General features: G+C 41.4%; 1 protein-coding gene across 1 annotated transcript in view; it reads left to right on the plus strand.

The window, feature by feature from the left end:
• LOC133543280 (voltage-dependent R-type calcium channel subunit alpha-1E) overlaps positions 1 to 21824 on the plus strand; it is a 257650-nt gene that overhangs the window by 89367 nt on the left and 146459 nt on the right. The window contains exons 4-5 of the mRNA XM_061887764.1: positions 11236 to 11339; positions 11410 to 11568. Of these exons, the coding sequence (XP_061743748.1) occupies positions 11236 to 11339; positions 11410 to 11568 (263 nt within the window). The remainder of the gene's footprint in view (positions 1 to 11235; positions 11340 to 11409; positions 11569 to 21824) is intronic.

The following is a 21824-nucleotide window of genomic DNA, read 5'->3' on the forward strand; positions in this document are numbered from 1 at the left end:
AATCAATAAAGTACTATCTATCTATATATCTATCTATCCATCCATCCATCTATCTATCTATCTATCTATCTATCTATCTATCTATCTATCTATCTATCTATCTATCTATCTATCTATCTATCTATCTATCTATCTATCTATCTATCTATCTATCTATCTATCACATTCACACACTAGGGCCATTTTTTTTTTTAGTATTGCCAATCAACCTATCCCCAGGTGCATGTCTTTGGAAGTTGTAGTAAGCTGGAGTACCCGGAGGGAACCCACACATTCACGGGGAGAACATGCAAACTCCACACAGGGATTGAACCCAGGACTGCAGGACCTTCGTATTGTGAGGTAGACGCACTAACCCCTCTGCTACCATGAAGCCGGATGAAGTCCTTGGGCTCAAATACTAGTGTGGCCTCAATAGCCCTGCTGTAGTGTGTAGCATGCTGGGAATTATCTGCACATGTGATGGAGGAATGCAACGTGAAGGGTTGAAATTCTACTGAATATGCATTAAATCAGGTTGTTTTAGCTAATAATCATGCTGTAAGATCTAGCATGTTGCATTCAAAGTTTATTCCCATTAATTTCCCATTAGTTCACGTTAAATTACCATGAAAAGTTTCCAACTTTGAATATTCCCGGAATTTTGCAACTCCAGTCACAGCCCACACTATGGTGGGTTCAAATACTGCCGAAACGAGTAGGACAAAACAATGTTCACCAATTACTCTCATCAGTGAAGCATGCACACAAACATATTCAACAGTAGGCTTTTTAACAATTACTTTCCCCTCATCTTTTTCCTTTTCAATCCTTTTTAAAAAAATGATCCAGGGAGCCACTAGGGTGACACTAAGACAGCCGCGGGTTGCTGAGACCCACACTAGGCTATGACATATATTTTCCATGACAACTTTAAAATAAATTGTGATCACAATCTGAGTGTGCATAATACAGGAAGCTAGAAGGGCTGACAAGGATGGACGTACGCATGCGAGGGTGGGAGTTCATCTCTACCAGTTTCTTATTCTGGCATGACACCACCCTACCTACACCGTGGGTTGTTATAATTGAATGTTTTGTAAGCCAGTATGTAACCTTTCACAACCATAATATGTAATGCACCACAACAACATTAGATACACAACCTAGTGTATTCCCCCTCAACTCCTCTGAACATAAAAACGTCCAACTCAATTGTTTTGGTGGTCATTTCCCTTGGGTTTTGTCAGGTTCAAACATCGATGACATCTATTAAACAAGACAAGAAGCAAGAAAATAAACAGAAATAATTAAATTGTGCTCAATTTGAAGAGAAACGTGTCGACCTGTAACCTCTTACAGTCTCACCCACGCTGTGGCGAAAGATTGTATGCCACCTCTTTTTATTAGGACTTTCCCTGTTCACAAAACCGCTGTTTATAAAGGAATGGGGGGTTATGTAAACAGACATTGTTTTCGGTCACATTAACACAAAAGAAAAAGATGCCTCGGGCTTGGATTGGTCCTGAATCGAGCTTGGGCAGGTCTTGGATCACAATAGATAAACCCTCCTGTCTCCTCCCGTCGTACACAGCGGAATTTTCCAAGCCTGTGGCTTGATGCAACAAAGACAGCTTTCGTCTGTTCACTGGGAACTCAGAGAACTGAAAGTTTTTTTGATAATTTACATACAATTTTTCTGACTGGTTTGTAACACAGCTCTTCAACCGGATCCCTTTGATTGTGCAGGTGTACCTACTGTAACTGTTACCCGTAAAGCAGCTTGACAGTGACAAGGCGCACGAGTCACAACGTTGTCCCTATCATGGTCTGACGGTTGTCTCAGAAGATTTGTCACGCTTTGAGAAACCGTCATGGTTTGTCACATGTCATGGCTGACAACTGGGCACCGCTTCACCAGTGCATGTTTAACTTCAAGGACTCCACAGCAAGCTCTACTTAGTGCAGTTATACTACATTTTTATCTCTTGAGACAAATTAGGAAATGTTAATGGTTATTTGTTATGTAAGACTTGTCATAAACAAACAAAAGGGGAAATTGTGTTTTTTATAAAACGTGTTTAGTCCATTGTATTCAATTGTAAAGTCTGTTAATTTTTTTTTCTAAGGATGCATACTAAACACGTGTATGTGTTGGATGGACAAAAATGTAAAATGGGCCAAATATTCACTGCCTATGCAAACAGCTTGTTATGCTATTGCTGTTGACTCTGAATTGGTCTTTTTTGGGAAATTGAATCATTAAAGTCTTACAAACAACAAGTTCTTACTCAAGTTAATACTCTCAACTTTTACAAACCCGAAAGCCAGTGAAGTTGGCACGCTGTGTAAATGGTAAATAAAAACAGAATACAATGATTTGCAAATCCTTTTCGACTTATATTCAATTGAATAGACTGCAAAGACAAAATATTTAATGTTCGAACTGAGAAACATATTTTTTTTTGCAAATAATCATTAACTTTAACTGCAACACATTGCAAAAAAATTTGCACATGGGCCTTTTTACCACTGTGTTACATGGCCTTTCCTTTTAACAACACTCAGTACACGTTTGGGAACTGAGGAGACCCATTTTTTTTACTTTTTACAGGTGGAATTATTTCCCATTCTTGCATGATGTACAGCTTAAGGCATTGTCTTGCTAAAATAAGCAGGGGCGTCCATGAAAAATACCTTGTTTGGATGGCAACATACGTTGCTGCAAAACCTGTATGTACCTATCAGCATTTACGGTGCCTTCACAGATGTGTAAGTTACCCATGCCTTGGGCACTAATACACCCCCATACCATCACAGATGCTGTTTTTTAACTTTGCCCCTATTACAATCCGGATGGTTCTTTTCTTCTTTGGTCCGGAGGACACAACGTCCACGGTTTCCAAAAACAATTTGAAATGTGGACTGGTCGGATCACACAATACATCTACATAACTTTTTACACCAGTTTAGTCCATCACAGATGAGCTTGGGCCCAGCGAAGCTGGCAACGTTTCTGGGTGTTGTTGATGGATGGCTTTCGCTTTGCATAGTAGAGTTTTAACTTGCACTTACAGATGTAGCGACGAACTGTAGTAACTGACAGTGGTTTTCTGAACTTTTCCTGAGCCCACGTGGTGATATCCTTTACACAGAGATGTTGCTTTTTGATGCACTACCGCGTGAGTGATCAAAAGTCCATAATATCTTTGCTTACGTGCAATGATTTCTCCAGATTCTCTGAACCCTTTGATGATTTTTACTGACCGTAGCTGGTGAAATCCCTAAATTCCTTGCGGTAGCTCATTGAGAAATGTTGTTCTTAAACTGTTGGACGATTTGCTCACGCATTTGTTCACAAAGTGGTGACCCTCTGACAATTAAGCAGCTTCCGAGCGGAGAAAACAAACAAAATATGAACCAAGTAATTAATTTTTACCAGTCAATCAGTATTGTTTTTCGTGGGTTGGCCATTTTACATCTACCACCCACTGTTGCCATACCTTTAGCGCCAGCCGGCACAGCTGTCATGGAAAATGACTGCACAAAAGTGATTTTTTTTTTTAATACTACCTCTGACTATCCAACACAAGCAAACACAATCTAACATTACAGCTACATAGCAGATGTCAGAGGTACACAGCATCTCACTTCCACTGCAAAGGAGGACCACTAGATGACAGTGAACAAGGGTGACATTTTTAGAACTCTCCTCCCTTTGTCGCCATAACAACTAAAGAGCAGCCACAATTGGCTAATGATCTGAAGAAAAAGAGAGGCCGTGCCGGATGAAGTGACAACAATTTGGATCTGGAGATGAAGATAAGAAATAGGGAGATTAAAAGTTTAGGAGCAAATGAGACTGAAAGGGAGAAAATCCACAGGGAGGTAGTTAGAGGTGTAAAACTCTTGAGGATAATTTAATTTCTATATTTGTGGTGATGATGATAAGCTATTTCCACCCTTCACACCCCATCAAACTTATTTCAGTATGATGTGTTCCCTCCCCCTCCTGGTTTTCTTTTAATCAAATCAAACTACCATGTGTGCCTGTTAACAAGTGAAAGGAATTACCAAAACTTTCAGTCCTTTGACAGGCAAAAATATACAAAACCCAAAACCAGTCAAGTTGGCACTTTGTGTAAATCGTAAATAAAAACAGAATACAATGATTTGCAAATAAATTTCAACTTATATTCAATTAAATACACTGCAAAGACAAGATATTTAATGTTTGAACTGAGAAACAACATTTTTTGTTACAGTACACTGTAGGGATGATGTTCGAAATCGGTTCTCCCGGTTGTTTGATAAGAAAAGAGTCGATTCCATGGACTCGAATCTCTTTTTGAGAACCGGTTCCCGTGATCGAGGCCACTTTAGTAAAGAAAAATAGTTGGTTCTTTATTCGAATCCCGGGGAACGAATCCCTTCCCACATACAGAAAATGCCCGGCGGTACCTGCAATGTTATGCCCATTTGATTATAGACACCTTGTGGCGATATGAAAATACTACGCGTCATTAGTTTGGGCACTTCCGGGTTGAGACAATTGAGAATTAAACAAGTTGTGTTAGCTCTTACAAGCCTTGGCAAAGATAAGTCTGTAAGTAAACTGTTTAACTTGTTTATGTCACTCAATATTAAGGTGGAAAGTGGTTAAGTTTGATACTAAGATGTTTATTGAAAAACGATTTTTGTGCACTGTTTTCAATGAATGTTTTGAGGACCTAAAATGGCTGCCAGTCGTATATTTCCACCATCTAAATAGTTTCAACACTCAGAAGTATTTGTTTGATGATAGTACTGTATATTTGTGTGAAGCTAATATTTACATGTTGTGTATTACATTTCAGTATGTTAGTTGAATCACATAGCATATACATTTGTCATTCTGTGTATTTCAGTTTTTAAAAAAATTACAGTCCAGTGCAAGACAAAAGTAAAGATAGGAAAAGACAAAGCAAGATCAACAACAATAAAGAGCCTAAATGGATTCATCTCCTTTGGATTGTTTGTTAACTATCTGCCAAGCTGTATAACCTCAACACATATAGTGAGGGCAGAACAGGCAATATGCAATTATTGCCAGGCTTCATTTTCATGTAAGGGGGAAATAATTTTTGATTGATGACTGTTGTGTTCTTAGTGTCATAGTCTGTGTAGTTAGTATGTTCCAATAGCAGCAAAAGTGCACTTCTTGGAGAGCTGTATTATTTTCAGTTTTGTGCCCAAAGGACTGATTATATTGAACAATATATTATTTTTACACCTAGAGTGATCACAGAGACAGGTTGTTTTTGTGTTACTGTATATATTTGTTTTTCTGAAAAATCCCACTTAATATATTTTGGGTAACAGTCATATTTTTTTAGGGGGTAACATTCAATATTTATTTATTTTATTTTTTTGTTATAAAATATAAGTGAGCTTTTTTTAAACCAAATATTGTGTTTTTTTCCATATACAACAACCTATCTGGATTCGATAAGAGAATCGATAAGGAATCGGTTCGATAAAAAGATTCGATAATGGGCTCGAACAGGATAATTTCTTATCAAACATCATCCCTAGTACACTGAGGAAGGAGACTACACTTTAGACAGAGGCGTCGATATGTGGAAACGTGTTAATTAAACACCAGGATATGACGTGTGTATCTAATCCAAATACGTGGTGTGAAACTATGGGATGCGATTAACTGGTGAGTGTTACCTGGAAGTGTTAAAGGTGCATGTTGTGAGAGATGCGGAAGTCCAGACAGGGAAAGGCAGGTTAGGAGGTCCGTGTGCAGGCGAGAGGTCAAGGGCAGGAGAGAGGCCTCAGGGTCTGTAGGAAGGTCTAAATCCGGGAAGGCAGCAAAAAGTCTAGGGGGAATCCGGGGAGACAAGACACACAGCCCGAAGCCATAAAACAGAGGGAAGTGTACGGGAACAAGAAGCTGCGTTCTGGCACTGGAACGCGCTGGCTTAAGAAGGGAGTGGAGTCATCCGGTAGGAGGAGAATGCCCGTGGGCGTGCTCAGAGGACTGCACAGAGGAATGTGTAGCAGTAAGAGCTTGAGCTTGATGCACTGCTGAAGTTGTTCAACAGTCTGGGGTCTCCATTGTCGTATTTTACGCTTCATAATGCGCCACACATTTTAAATGTGAGACAGGTCTGGACTACAGGCAGGCCAGTCTACTACCTGCACTCTTTTACTACGAAACCACGCTGGTGTAACACCTGCAGAATGTGGCTTGGCATTGTTTTGCTGAAATAAGCAAAACATATGGATGGCAACATATGTCGCTCCAAAACCTACATGTATCTTTCAGCATTAATGGTTCCTTCACACATGTGTAAATTACCCATGCCTTGGGCACTAATACACCCCCATACCATCACAAATGCTGGCTTTTGAACATTGCACCTATACCAATCCGATTAGTTATTTTCCATTTTGGTCCGGAGGACACAACGTCCACAGTTTACAAAAACTATTTGAAATGTGGACTCAGACCATGGAACATTTTTCCACTTTGCATCAGTCCATCTTAGATAAGGTCAGGCCCAGCTAAGCTGGCAGTGTTTCTAGGTGTTGTTGATAAATGGCTTTCACTTTGCATAGTAGAGCTTTACCTTGCACTTACAGACTGTACTTTCCGATAGTGTTTTTTTGAAGTGTTCCTGAGCCCGTGTGTTGATATCCTTTACATACTGATGTCGTTTTTTTCATGCATTACCACCTGAGTGGTCGATGGTTTGTATTATCATCGCTTAGGTACAGTAATTTCTCCAGATTCTGTGGACCTTTTGATGATATTACGGACCGTAGATAGTGAAATCCCTAAATCCCTTGCAATATCTCGTTGAACTTGAATTGTTCGACAATTTTCTCACGCATTTGTTCACAAAGTGGTGACCCTCGCCCCATCCTTGTTTGTGAATGACTGAGCATTTAATAGAAGCTGCTTTTATACCCAATCATACGCACCTGTTCCAAATTAGCCTGTTCACCTGTGGGATTTTTCAAATAAGTGTTTGATGAGCATTCCTCAATGTTCTGAGTCTTTTTTTGCCACAGATAGACCGGTAAATTGAGAACTTTGCCTTCCGGCTCCGCTCCTTATTCACCACAACGGATCGATAGAGCGATCCATTTCGTATTTTTTATTTTTTTGGGGTCTCATAATGTTGAAAAACATATTCAGAAGGTAAAACAGTTTAAATTTGCCTTAATAATAAAAATATTACATTTATGACTCATGATTCATACTTCATGAAAATGTGTTTATTGCGGTCATGTCCAAATCCAATTACCTGCGATATACTAGGAACGACTTAATAATACAGAAGCATTTTCTTGCTTCTGTATTATTCTAGCACTTAATCACGCACCACAATAAAGCCACTAATAGCTGAGGGTATTATTGATGCGGTGAAGAATCCCAAACACTTCCTTCCTGCAATGGAAATCAAAGTGTGAGTCTCCTAGAGCCAATGAGGGCAAACTACTTGGAAAATGTAGTAAGCTAAGCTACAAGTTACTCTCGATTAAATGTAGCCAAGCTACAGGGAACGTTATTCCCGGAAATTTGTAGCAAGCTACACTACAAGCTACACGGCAAAAGTAGCTACATTTAACATAATTTATATCAATGGGGCCACATGTATAATATCAATGTTAGTGTAACTGAGAGTGTACAAGTGGACCCAATAAGGGTTGATCTGTTGCGATCCGCTGCTCGGATCGTTCCATTTTGTAGTTTTGATTCTTTTCTGTATCAAATTTTGTAGTTCGACCTCCTTATTTCCTGTTTAGTCTGTCACAATGATAGCTTTTTAGTTCACCTGCTCCTTGCTGTCTACGCATACCTGTTTTCGTGTAATCACCTCCCTTATTTATGCTCGCCCCTTTTTCGTTCTTCATTGTGGGTTCCTACTTTGCCTGCGCGCAACTAGTGACGACTGTTTCATATGTATATTCTCGCTAGCTTACACGCTACGCATTTGTTTTATTCTAGCTCTCATGCTAATGGTTTGTTTTCTGTTTTTGTGCCTTCGTGCCAAGTTTAGTTTTTCTGTTTGTATTCCTAGCATCCATGCTAGCGCCATTTGTTTGCCTTTTTCTATTAGCACCAGTGTTTTGTTCTAGCCTGTTTTACTTTAATAAATCCTTTATTTCTTACCTTTTGCTGTGTTCTTGCCGACGCATCCCTGGAAGAACAAATCCGGCATCGCTATGCCAACCAGACGTTACATGATCACTACTAACTATCTGCCATTTAGCTGGATACACCCTACAACTACCTGTAGGGGTGCACACATCCCACTGTATGTATTTATTTAGTTTGCCTTTTCTTTGCCTCGCCCCTATAATGTTATTCATTTTCTTTACATACAGTAAAAAAAACAATATCTACCTATATCGTGACGAAATAAAAACAATAAATTGTGTGTAGTTTGGGAACAGTTGGTAATGAAATAAAACTTTTCATGAACTCAACTCACCTTAATTTGTGTTCCTAAATTTGTGTTGGACGTCTTAGATGAAGAGAGCAGTTATGTTTTTGGTATATAAAGTAGATGACTACAAACTAAGGTTTTGAGCAGTGTTTTGTCTAAACGCATATATTTGTCTAAATATGGCCAATTCTGGGTTTCCTTGACGTCTTCTTCATTACGAAAGGAAAAATCTAACTATCTGGGGAGAATTCCTTTGCCATTTTCAAGTGTATATATATATATTTTTTTTAATCGTCGGCTTGAAGCGTCTTTGTCGTCATGTGACATGAGTGCGCGACTGTTATGATATTGCTTACTAGTTTCAATGACCCGCCTTATATTGCCTCTGTTTGGCCAGTTCGTAATGTTTTGCCCTAATCTTAGCCAATTGTGACTCATCATACGAACACCAACCAACCATCATGGATTTTCTCCGTATGTATGGTTGTTCTCATTCCTCCAGGTATTTTTGACATAATGTTTGGGGCCTGGATTCTTAGTCCATTTTCTCTTTTTGTAGCTTGTAGCTTTGAAGCAAGCTACCTCGCTACATGGGTCTAAAAGTAGCAAAGCTACAGAAAAAGCTACTCATTAAAAAAGTAGGTAAGCTGGAAAATGTTATTAAGTTATGAAGCTTAGCTACATGTAGCTTGTTACTGCTCATCACTGCGTAGAGCACATCATTAGCGTGCCTAAAAGTAGATTCAATTGCCATTGTCCCACTGGATGAACGCTTTAGCACATGTTCCAGATTATAGTTGTGTGCCGCATGTTCCACAAATACATCAAAATGTGAGTTGGAACATCGTGCCATCGATGAACAGTAAATGACTTCATGGTAGTAAACGCAAAAAAACCTAATTAGAATTGGATGGTCTGCACCACTTTCGCACTTTTTAACAATTCTTCGCACAGGTCTTGACCTACTGAATGTTGGAATGTACCTAAAACAAAAAAAAAAACTTGACATCACACAGAAAGCTGGTTAGCGTGTCTGTGTTCATGAACCGTAAACATGGGTTGCATATGACATCACATCCGTTTTTCTTATATGCAGAATATATGCTTATTATTAGATTACCTACAATATTATGAGGAGGAGATGCAAATATAATCATTTAGCGTTTGCAATGTGATTCATCAAGACTCAAACTGTTCTGTGCCTGCTGTTACATGCACCTTGGGATAGGTTGATTGAAAACACTAAATTGGCCCTAGTGTGTGAATGTGAGTGTAAATGTTGTCTGTCTATCTGTGTTGGCCCTGCGATGAGGTGGCGACTTGTCCAGGGTGTACACCACCTTCCGCCCGATTGTAGCTGAGATATGCGCCAGCGACCCCAAAAGGATGGATGGAAATGTGCAAACTGGCACAGATACGCCAAAGTGGCTTTGAGAAAGACAATGGACAGAGAATCCTCTGTCCTGTGTGAGTGTGTGTGTGTGTGTGTGTGTGTGTCTGCGCGTTCTTGTATTTCTACCCTTCTTTAGACATCAGCAAGGAAAATTGCCTTTCATATGAGGACCGGTGGACAAGTTAGGACGTAAATCATGGTCCCAATATGGAAAACCATTGCATCTAATAGAGAACGAAATCCATCAAAATTAGGGAGGTCCCAAAATGTAGGGATTTTTCAAATTGACTGTGTGTCGGTTGTAAAAGTGCTCCCCCTCTGGTCAGCATATGAAATAACAAGTGTGTGTAAAAATTTGAAAAGCTCCTCCTCTGACCAACGTATGTAATAACAACTGTGTGTAAAATATTGAAATGTGCCCCTTTTGGCCAAAATGTATAAAACAAAATTTATAAATATGTATATCGGTGTTTCCCCCAGAAAATTTGTCGGTTAAGGTGGTGTCTCTCCAGGGGGAAGGGGGCACCGCCCGGGAAGGGGCTGGCTGGGTGTAAGGAACAGTGTAATTTGGCCTGTCACCACCATCAGGACTCCCATCTCACCACAGCCTGGGGGGGCAATAGACTCCAGACTGTGGTGAAGTAGGCCGGCTTCGTCGCATGAAGAAGCCTACAATTTTTGGTTGTGTTTGCCGCTCCGTATGCTGAGTGGCAATATACAATATATATCTTGATATTGTTTCTGTATAGTAAAAACAAAAAACAAAACAGTCCTAGTTTTCTGAGATACTAAGTATGTCATTATTTTGTCCAAGTAAGTCAATATTTACTAAGTCAAAATAATGACAAAGTCAAATTAATGACTTACTGTAAATAAGCGTTTGCATTAAGCGTTTGAAAAACACTTTAAAGTGGGGGCCATATGCTGACAACTCATCATGCTTAATTTACAAAAAAAAAATCTATATTTAAAAATGTTTTTTTAAGACTTTAGTTTAGGCGGTCTTCTTTGTTAGGCGGCCACCTTAACAACATAGCGCTGCAGGAAACCCTGTATATAGAGACATACTGTAATAGCTTCAAGTAAATAATGAAGATTAAAAAACTATTAAAAAAAAAAAAACAACTAAAAGCTTACCTTTTTTATATTTGCATGGTATGTATATATGATTAATGTTGTAAATACTAATCTTTATATATCTAGAAAGGGTGGCATTTTTCAGAAGTCTTAAAAATGCAACTAATACAAAAAAGTGTGTTTGTGAAAGTGTGTGTGTGCGTGCATGTGTGTGTGCGTGTGTTTGATTGTGCGCTGCTTTTCACACCACCCGCCAAGCATAAATCACGGCATCCAGTACATATGCTCGTACATGTGTTCTTGTTTGCACATTTATCTCTTTGTATGCATATTGTTTAGGATTTTGGCTGCAGCGGGCGCTCATATGAACATCTCAGTGGATCTGAGGACTTTGAGGGCAGTGCGAGTGCTGAGACCACTCAAACTGGTCTCAGGCATCCCCAGTGAGTATCAAGCAGCGTCCCCTGCCCCCCCTCTTATGGATTATCGACTGTGTTTGTGCCCTTCTTTTAGGTCTTCAGATTGTCCTAAAGTCTATCATGAAGGCCATGGTTCCACTGCTCCAGATCGGCCTACTTCTCTTTTTTGCAATTCTCATGTTTGCCATCATTGGCTTGGAGTTTTACAGCGGCAAACTGCACCATACCTGCACACCCCACCCTGGAATACTCGGTATATTTTATAGCATGTGCACACTGTCACAGACAAGCTTATATATGAATGCCTATCATTTAAATGTTGTGCATGTGTACCTAATGAATGTGTAACGAAAACTGCATAAACATATGGTCTTCTCTCATGTATCATCTTTATCTTAGTCCAGGCGTCGGCAACCCAAAATGTTGAAAGAGCAATATTGGACCAAAAATACAAAAAAAAAAAAAAAAATCGGTCGGGAGCCGCAAAAAATTAAAAGACCTTTTATAAGTCTTATAATCTAGACAAAACATTACGTAAGTGTTTATATTAGCTATAATAGCCTATTATCAAAATGACTTCGTTGACAAAAATGTTGAAAGGTAATATTTATTCTACTTATTTTACAACATTAGAAACTATTAGTAAATCAGAGGCTACTCAGAAGGTGAGATAACTCATAGAACTTATTGGCCTTTTATAGATTTATCACAATATTTGGCAAGCTAGGTAAGGTTTGCTACCATGAACTGATTAACGTGGACCCCGACTTAAACAAGTTGAAGAACTTATTCGGGCGTTACCATCTAGTGGTCAACTGTACAGAATATGTACTGAACTGTGCAATCTATTAATAAAAGTTTCAATCAATCAATGCTGTGGTCTGTAACAACATGGCACACAGACATTAACTGAAATGTGTCATGAGACATGCAAAATTAAATGATATACAAGGAGGATACAGGTAAAGGAAATTAAATGAGCTCAAATATACCTACGAATGAGGCATGGTAATGCAATATTTCATACAGCTAGCCTGATTGTTACTCCACACAAGTAAATGTTATCAACAAAGTGCACCTGTGTGCATTCGCGCCCAGCATAAAACGTTTGGTGGACAAAATTAGAGAAGGAAGGAGTGGATGATTTTACATGTAAACAAACTGTTGCATCACAGTCTATGTGAGTTCAGGAACCGTCAAAATTAGTAGGAAAAAACGATGTTCACCAAGTATTCTCATCAGTGAAGCATACACACAAACATATTAAACAGTGGGCTTTCTGATAAATGGGAAGGTTTTTAACATGTTTGTCCTCAAACAAAAACCATACTAAAACAAACAAAAACAAATCCCCCCCCCATCTTTTTCCATTTTCAATCATTTAAAAAAAAAAATGCTCCAAGGAGCCACTAGGGCGGTGCTTAAAAGCCTCAGGTTGCTGACCCCCGTGTTAATTAAAGTTAAGTTAAAGTACCAATGATTGTCTCACACACACACTATGTGTGGCGAAATAATTCTCTGCATTTCACCCATCACCTTTGATCACCCCCTGGTATATATATATACTGTGTGTATGTATATATATATATATATATATATATATATATATATATATATATATATATATATATATACAGTATGTGTGTATATATATATATATATATATATATATATATATATATATATATACAGCATGTATGTATATATATATATATATTATCCCCGGGCACATAGAGCAGCAAATAGAGCAGCTCTATGTGCTCTATATATATATATATATATATATATATATATATATATATATATATATATATATATATATATATATATATATATATATATATATATATATATATATATATATATTTATCCCCGGGCACATAGAGCAGCAAATAGACAGGGGTCTCAAACATGCGGCCCGATATGACAATTTAAAGGCCTACTGAAATGAAATGTTCTTATTCTATGTGTCATACTTAATCATTTCGCGACATTGCCATATTTTTGCTGAAAGGATTTAGTAGACAACTTTGACGATAAAGTTTGCAACTTTTGGTCGCTAATAACAAAGCCTTGCCTTTACCGGAAGTAGTAGACGATGTACGCGTGACGTCACCGGTGTGAGGGCTCCTCACATCCTCACATTGTTATAGCCACCAGCAGCAAGAGCTTTTCGGACCGGAAAAGCGACAATTTTCCCATTAATTTGAGCGAGGATGAAAGATTTGTGGATGAGGAAAGTTACAGTGAGGCACTAAAAAAAAAGGGGGGAAAAAAGAAAAAGCGACAGCTCCGGGCGGCGGCAGTGGAAGCTTTTCAGATATAATTAGACACATTTACTAGGATAATTCTGGAAAATCCCTTATCTGCTTATTGTGTTAATCGTATTTTATTGAGATTAGATGAGTAAAGTTATACCTGAAAGTCGGATGGCTGCGGTGAACGCCAGTGTCTCAGAGAGAAGCCGATGAGGAGCCAAGATCACAGCTGCCTTTTTGACAGGAGAAGGTCCCATAATCCACTGAAGTCTCCGGTAAGAGCCGACAATTTTCCCATCCAAAAACTTGCTGTTTGACAACGAGAAACATATTCGCTTGACCGCTCTGTGTTAAAGCTTCACAACAAAAACAAAGTAACACTGGCTGTGTCTCGGTGCTAAAGGCAGCTGCAATCCACCGCTTTCCACCAACAGCATTCTTATTTATAGTCTCCATTATTAATTGAACAAATTGCAAAAGATTCAGCAACACAGATGTCCAAATTACTCTGTAAATATGCGATGAAAAGAGACAACTTTTAGCCGTAAGTGGTGCTGGGCTAAAATGTCCCCTCAAACCAATAACGTCACAAACACGTGTCATCATACGCGTCATCATTCCGTGACGTTTTCAACAAGAAACTCCGCGGGAAATTCAAAATTGTAATTTAGTAAACTCATCTGGCCGTAATTGCATGTGTTGCAATGTTAAGATTTCGTCATTGATGTATAAAGTATCAGACTGCGTGGTCGGTAGTAGTGGGTTTCAGTAGGTCTTTAATGTTGGTGCGCCCCGCGAGTTTAATATGAAGGGTGCTTGACAGCGTCATACTTGCCAACGTCCCCAATTTTCCCGGGAGACCTCTGAATTTTAGGGCACCATTTCTATTGAAGCCCCTGTCAATATTTACCAGATCAACAACATTCAGGAAGTGCCATAATGGCACTGCCTTTAGCGCCCCCTACATTTTGAACTGACAGCGTGCAAGCCCAGTTGAATGTTGCATCTGGCCGTGCAAACGCACGTTTGGTATTGCAAAATATATTTGATCAACAGCTACACACGTCACACTAAGGGTGGCCGTAAAAAAAACTTTAACACTGTTACAAATATGTGCCAGACTCTGAACCCACACCAAACAAGAATGACAAGCACATTTCGGGAGAACATCCGCATCGTAACACAACATAAACACAACAAAACAATTACCCAGAATCCCATGCAGCCCTGAAAATTCCGGGCTACAATATACAACACCTCTGCTACCACCAACCGCCCACCCCCACCCTCCCTACTTGCGTCGGTTGTGGTGTTGTATATTGTAGCCCGGGAGACTTAGTGCTGCAATGTGTTCTGGATATATGTTCTCTTGTGTTTAAGTTGTGTTATGGTATGGAAATTCTCCCACAAATGGTTTGTCATTCTTGTTTGGTGTGGGTTCAAAGTGTGGCACATATTTGTAACAGTGTTAAAGTTATTTATCCGGCCACCTTCAGTGTGACCTGTATGGCTTATTGACCAAGTACGTCTTGTACCCACGTACGTTGTTCTGTACAAGTCTCACACAACATGTTATGGAGCCAGTACATCGGTTGTGTGGTGTAAAAGTGTGCGCGATGACAAGTAGTGGAGCAGTAGTCCTCTTCTAGGGGGTGCACGTACCCCTGGGGGTACTTAAAGGTATGCCAAGGGGTACGTGAGATTTTTTAAAAATATTCTAAAAAAAGCAACAATTCAAAAATCCTTTATAAATATATTTATTGAATAATACTTAAACAAAATATGGATGTAAGTTTATAAACTGTGAAAAGAAATGCAACAATGCAATATTCAGTGTTGACAGCTAGATTTTTTGTGGACATGTTCCATAAATACTGATGTTAAAGATTTCTTTTTTTGTGAAGAAATGTTTAGAATTAAGTTGATGAATCCAGAAGGATCTCTATTACAATCCCCAAAGAGGGCACTTTAAGTTGATGATTACTTCTATGTGTAGAAATCTTTATTCATAATTGAATCACTTGTTTATTTTTCAACAAGTTTTTTAGTTATTTTTATATCTTTTTTTCCAAATAGTTCAAGAAAGACCACTACAAATGAGCAATATTTTGCACTGTTATACAATTTAATAAATCAGAAACTGATGCCATAGTGCTGTATTTTACGTCTGTATCTCTTTTTTTCAGCCAAAAATGATTTGCTCTGATTAAGGGGTACTTGAATGAAAAAAATGTTCACAGTTCACAATGAAAAAAGGTTGAGAACCACTGTTGTAGAAGACGTTAAAGGCAGTGCAGTCACGGCAGCCCTTAATAATGTCGGCCGGGTGAAAATTGGGACAAATTCGGGAGAATGGTTGCACCGGTAGATTGTCGGAGGTGCACTGAAATTCTGGAGGTGTCGTGGGCCTATCATTGAAACGCCGGTGAAGGAGGGTGCCCACCTGATGACCCCAATGAAGCTGACAACCATTACCCTTCCTCCTCTCTGCCCCGCATCTTACAATCCCACCCAACCAGGTCTAACACCACAACCACTCTGAGGCAGCGCTGAAGGAGGTAGCCTATTATTTCCACTCTACTCAGGTTATCTTGTATCATGGGATTGTTCTATCTAGTCCTAAAATTGAACTGAACAGGATTCTCCCCGAAAAAGCATGAGGTTTGGCAAATATGTTGCTAGGGCGGGAAAGCCATTCATAGAAGATTAATTCATTAAAAAGTGCATGTTAGATTTTTTACTAAATTGAGTTTGAGACCCCTGGTGTAAACACTGTTACAAATCAGTCAGTAATTGCACATAAAAGTAAAGGTAATGTTGAAAGTTAAACGGTAACAAAGCATACTTGAGTCATAATGTCACCTGTTTTAGATACAAAAAAATGATGTAATAAATCATGCTGCATACATTTGAAAGAGAACGTTGCAGTTGCATGTGTTGCGATCTGTGACTCAGATCTTCACATGTTTATTTTTCCATCTTTGTTTCATTCTCTTCTGACCCACTTACTTCCTGTTTAGTCCGTTACCATGGTTACACATTGATTTCACCTGCTCCTCGTTTTCTACACACCTGGTTCTCCTTGATTTCTCCCTATATAAGCTTTCCTCTTTTCTTTGTTCAGTCTCGGATCCTAATTTGCCCACGCGCAACAGTGACGACTCTCGACCTGCATCTTTGTATGTATATTCTCGCTAGCTTTTACGCTAAGCCATTTGTTGATTCCAGCTCACATGCTGAGGAACTGTTTTTCTGTTTTTGGTTTGTTTTCTCTTTACAGCAGTGTTTTTGTTCCTAGCCTTTTATTATTTAATAAATCCATTTATAACTTACCTTGTTGTGTTCATCGCTTCGACGCATCCCCGGAAGAACCAATCCGGCATTACAATGCCACACAAGCGTCACAGTAGGATCCGAGCATCAAAATGTTTTTCCGCGTCGAAACCACGGGAGGAACCCTTCGACTTGGGTTTGTGGTTGGAGCTCGTGGCTTGGGAGCAGGAAAGACTTGACTGTGGGCCTGAAGTCCCCTCCGAAGCCGTTCGCGCTGCCCCGAAGAGGCGGGGGGTCCAGTGGAGAGGCCCCCCGCACGGCAGTAATGTTCCAGCACCACTTATTCCTCCCCATGGACACAGCAAGTTTCACCCCGTCCAGGATTCACCCGTCATTACCGGTAATCCTGCTTGTTTTTTTTCAAATCATTCCTTAAGCTGCCATGACACTTTTTCTGACACAAGCGATGACGTCAATTGGGGAACGCCCACCGGTGACGCAACACCGGCCTCTGTTGATGACATTTTTTCAGAAGATTTTTATATTGAGGACAGTAATTCTCATTCCCAACCTTTTTTGAATATCAATAACATTCATGACAAGATACAGAATTATCAGGATATTTTTTCTTATTATTCTAGTCAACCTCAGTCACCTAGTTTTTCTCCTACACCTCCTTTAAAACCTCATTCTCCGGCCAAGTCCAAGGTGTTTCCTCCCTTTTCTAAAGGAAATTCTGGACAAATTAAAGGGGAGGAGTCGGCCCGCCTCCAAGCCTCCCACCACCCTCCCTTAAGGTCAGTCCCTGACCATAGGGAACGGGTCTGGGATCCCCGTCTGGAGGAAGGGGCTATGACCTATAGCTGTGCTACGGAGGTAGCACAGATACTACCCTCTAAACCACAGCCACCATGTAGACCTCCTCCACCTGTTTTTCCCCCGGCCAAATCTCAACGGCCTTGTAGACCTCCTCCACCTGTTTTTCCCCTGGCCAAGTCTCAACGGCCTTGTAGACCTCCTCCACCTGTTTTTCCCCCGGCCAAGTCTCAACGGCCTTGTAGACCTCCTCCACCTGTGTTTCCCCCGGTCAAATCACAACGACCAAGTAGACCTCCTCCACCGGTGTTCGGACTCGCGAGGTCATTGCCTCCAGCACGTCCTCCACCACCGGTGTTCTGCACTGCTCCCAGTCTGGTTCTCACACCAGCACATGACTCTCGCCTGGTTTTCAAGCCAGAATTAGACTCTCGCCTGGTTTTCACACCAGAAAATGTTTCTGGCCTGGTTCTCAAGCCAGCACTAGACTCCCACCTGGTTCTCACACCAGCCTCCGACCCAGAACTGGTTCTCATACCAGTTACAGACTTTAGCCTGGAGCCCACTCCAGTACCAGCTCCAGAGCTGGAGCCTACTCCAGTACCAGCTCCACGCCGCCAAGCGCCGGTACCAGCTCCACGCCGCCAAGCGCCGGTACCAGCTCCGCGCCGCCAAGCACCGCCGACGACGGGGCTGGAGCCCACACCAGCGTCGACGACGGGGCTGGAGCCCACACCAGCGTCGACGACGGGGCTGGAACCTTCACCTATGTCGACAGGGCTGGAGCCCACTCCAGTGCCAGCTCCTCGACAAGCGCCGGTACCAGCTCCACGCCGCCAAGCACTGCCGACGAAGAAGCTGGAGCCCACACCGGCGCCGACGATGAGGCTGGAGCTCACACCAGTCACGACTCCTGCGGCTCCCAGGCCGCCTCCGACGACTCCTGCGGCTCCCAGGCCGCCTCCGACGACTCCTGCGGCTCCCAGGCCGCCTCCGACGACTCCTGCGGCTCCCAGGCCGCCTCCGACGACTCCTGCGGCTCCCAGGCCGCCTCCGACGACTCCTGCGGCTCCCAGGCCGCCTCCGACGACTCCTGCGGCTCCCAGGCCGCCTCCGACGACTCCTGCGGCTCCCAGGCCGCCTCCGACGACTCCTGCGGCTCCCAGGCCGCCTCCGACGACTCCTGCGGCTCCCAGGCCGCCTCCGACGACTCCTGCGGCTGCAGCACCCGCATCATCCTCGCCAGCTGCAGCACCCGCATCATCCTCGCCAGCTGCACTCGGGCCTGCTTTGGCTGCAGTCCCCGCACCCTCGTCTGCTGCTTCCAAGCCTGCTGGGATTTCGGTGCTGAGGCGTCGTCTACCACGTCGATCACGGGCGTGGCCTCTGCGAGGTCATCCTCCTCGCCAGACACTCCCTCCTCCATGTCGGCCACGGATGTGGCCGTGCCCGGGTCGTCCGCCTCGCCGGGCACCTCATCCTGCGATGCGGCCACTAATGTGGCCTTTTCGAGGTCGCCCGCCAAAACTTTTTCGGCAGCGGCGTTCCATCCGCCGCCGCCACTTGACTTGTCCTCGGTGGATTCGGGGACACACGACTTGGCGACCCTCCACCGTGGCCTCCCTCCGCCCTCCCTTCGTTTGTGGACTCTGTTTTTGGGGAGGGGGTTCAAGTTGTTTCTTATTTGTTTTTGTTTTCTTTGAGACATCTGGAATCTGTCTTTTTGGGGGGGGGAATACTGTTGCGATCTGTGACTCAGATCTTCACATGTTTATTTTTCCATCTTTGTTTCATTCTCTTCTGACCCACTTACTTCCTGTTTAGTCCGTTACCATGGTTACACATTGATTTCACCTGCTCCTCGTTTTCTACACACCTGGTTCTCCTTGATTTCTCCCTATATAAGCTTTCCTCTTTTCTTTGTTCAGTCTCGGATCCTAATTTGCCCACGCGCAACAGTGACGACTCTCGACCTGCATCTTTGTATGTATATTCTCGCTAGCTTTTACGCTAAGCCATTTGTTGATTCCAGCTCACATGCTGAGGAACTGTTTTTCTGTTTTTGGTTTGTTTTCTCTTTACAGCAGTGTTTTTGTTCCTAGCCTTTTATTATTTAATAAATCCATTTATAACTTACCTTGTTGTGTTCATCGCTTCGACGCATCCCCGGAAGAACCAATCCGGCATTACAATGCCACACAAGCGTCACAGCATGTGGATATTACTGACATATAAAACTCCTTCTCTGCCAAGCACTTTATTACACTACAGTGAAAAAGGAAAGAAATTAACTAATCTCGATCCTCACCCTGATGAAATGAAAGAAACAAAGAAGTGCAATTTGGAGAAGCCATGAATATTGCATAAGTATAAACCGATGAAAAAGTCATTTTAGAATGTCTAGCAGTAAACAGCACAGGCAAGGAGGCACGACTGATCTCTTTCTTGATGGCGTACTTGTGCGCGTCATGCGCAGGCGACCTTCCCATTCCATTATTTGCACAGGCATTTAAGATGTACCTTCATTGTCATGCATGCACACACTCGAGATTGGTTCAAACCAGACCAGCCGAGATGGCCTTTTTACAAAACCCCAAACCAGTGAAGTTGGCACGTTGTGTAAAGCGTAAATAAAAACAGAATACAATCACTTGCTAATCTTTTTCCACTTATATTCAATTGCGTGGACTGCAAAGACAAGATATTTAATGTTCAAACTGAGAAACATATATTTTTTTGTAAATAATCATTAACTTGCAATTTAATTGCAGCAACACATTGCAAAAAAGTTGGTGCAGGGGCATTTTTACCACTGTGTTACATGGCCTTTCCTTTTAACAACACTCAGTAAACGTTTAGGAACTAAGGAGACCAATTTTTTAAGCTTTTCAGGTGGAATTCTTTCCCATTTATTCTTGACTCACCTGTCCGGGGTCTCCGTTGTGGTATTTTAGGCTTCATAATGCGCCACATTTTTTCAATAGGAGACAGGTCTGGACTACAGGCAGGCCAGTCTTGTACCCACACTCTTATTATGAAGCCACGCTGTTGTAACACGTGCAGAGTGTGGCTTGGCATTGTCTTGCTGAAAAAAGCAGGAGAGTCCAAAAAAAAGACCTTGCAACATATGTTGCTCCAAAACTTGTATGTACCTTTCAGCATTAATGGTGCCTTCACATTTGTGTAAGTTGCCCATGCCCTGGGCACTAATACACCCCCATACCATCACAGATGCTGGCTTTTCAACTTGCGCCTATAACAATCCGGATTGTTATTTTCCTCTTTGATCCTCCTTTTCAAAAACAATTTGAAATGCGGACTCGTCAGACCACAGAACACTTTTCTACTTTGCATCAGTCCATCTTAGATGAATTTGGGCCCAGCAAAGCCGGCGGCGTTTTTGGGCGTTGTTGATAAATGGCTTTCACTTTGCATAGTAGAGTTTTATGTTGCACTTACAAAAACTTAGCGAACAACTGTGGTTACTGACAGTGGTTTCCTGAAGTGTTCCTGAGCCCATGTGGTGATATCCTTTACAGACTGGTGTCGCTTTTTGATGCAGTACCGCCTGCGGGGTCAAAGGTCCATAATATAATCACTTACATGCAGTGATTTCTCCAGATTCTCTGAACCTTTTGATGATATTACGGACCGTAAATGGTGAAATCCATAAATTCCTGGCAATAGCTCGTTGTTTTTCTAAAACTGTTTGACAATTTGCTAACGCATTTGTTCACAAAGTGGTGACCCTCGCCCCATCTGTGTTTGTGAATGCTTTTATACGCAATCATGGCACCGACCTGTTCCCAATTAGCCTGTTCACCTTTGGGATGTTCCAAATAAGTGTTTGATGAGCATTCCTCAACTTTCTCAGTCTCTTTTGCTACTTGTGCCAGCTTTTTTTAAACATGTTGCAGGCATCAAATTCCAAATGACCTAATATTTGCAAAGATAACGTTTTCCTGTTCGAACAATAAGTCTATTCAATTGAATATAAGTTGAAAAGGATTTGCAAATCAATGTATTCTGTTTTTTATTTACAATTTACAAATCATGCCAACTTCACTGGTTTTGGGTTTTGTACATTAATGGTTGTGAACATCTATCGTTTCCATATCAATTTCGTTACAAGCAGTTTAGGTTTTAGATTTACATTTATTCA

Source organism: Nerophis ophidion, linkage group LG26 (genome assembly GCF_033978795.1).
Source record: "Nerophis ophidion isolate RoL-2023_Sa linkage group LG26, RoL_Noph_v1.0, whole genome shotgun sequence".
NCBI classification, from domain to species: domain Eukaryota; kingdom Metazoa; phylum Chordata; class Actinopteri; order Syngnathiformes; family Syngnathidae; genus Nerophis; species Nerophis ophidion.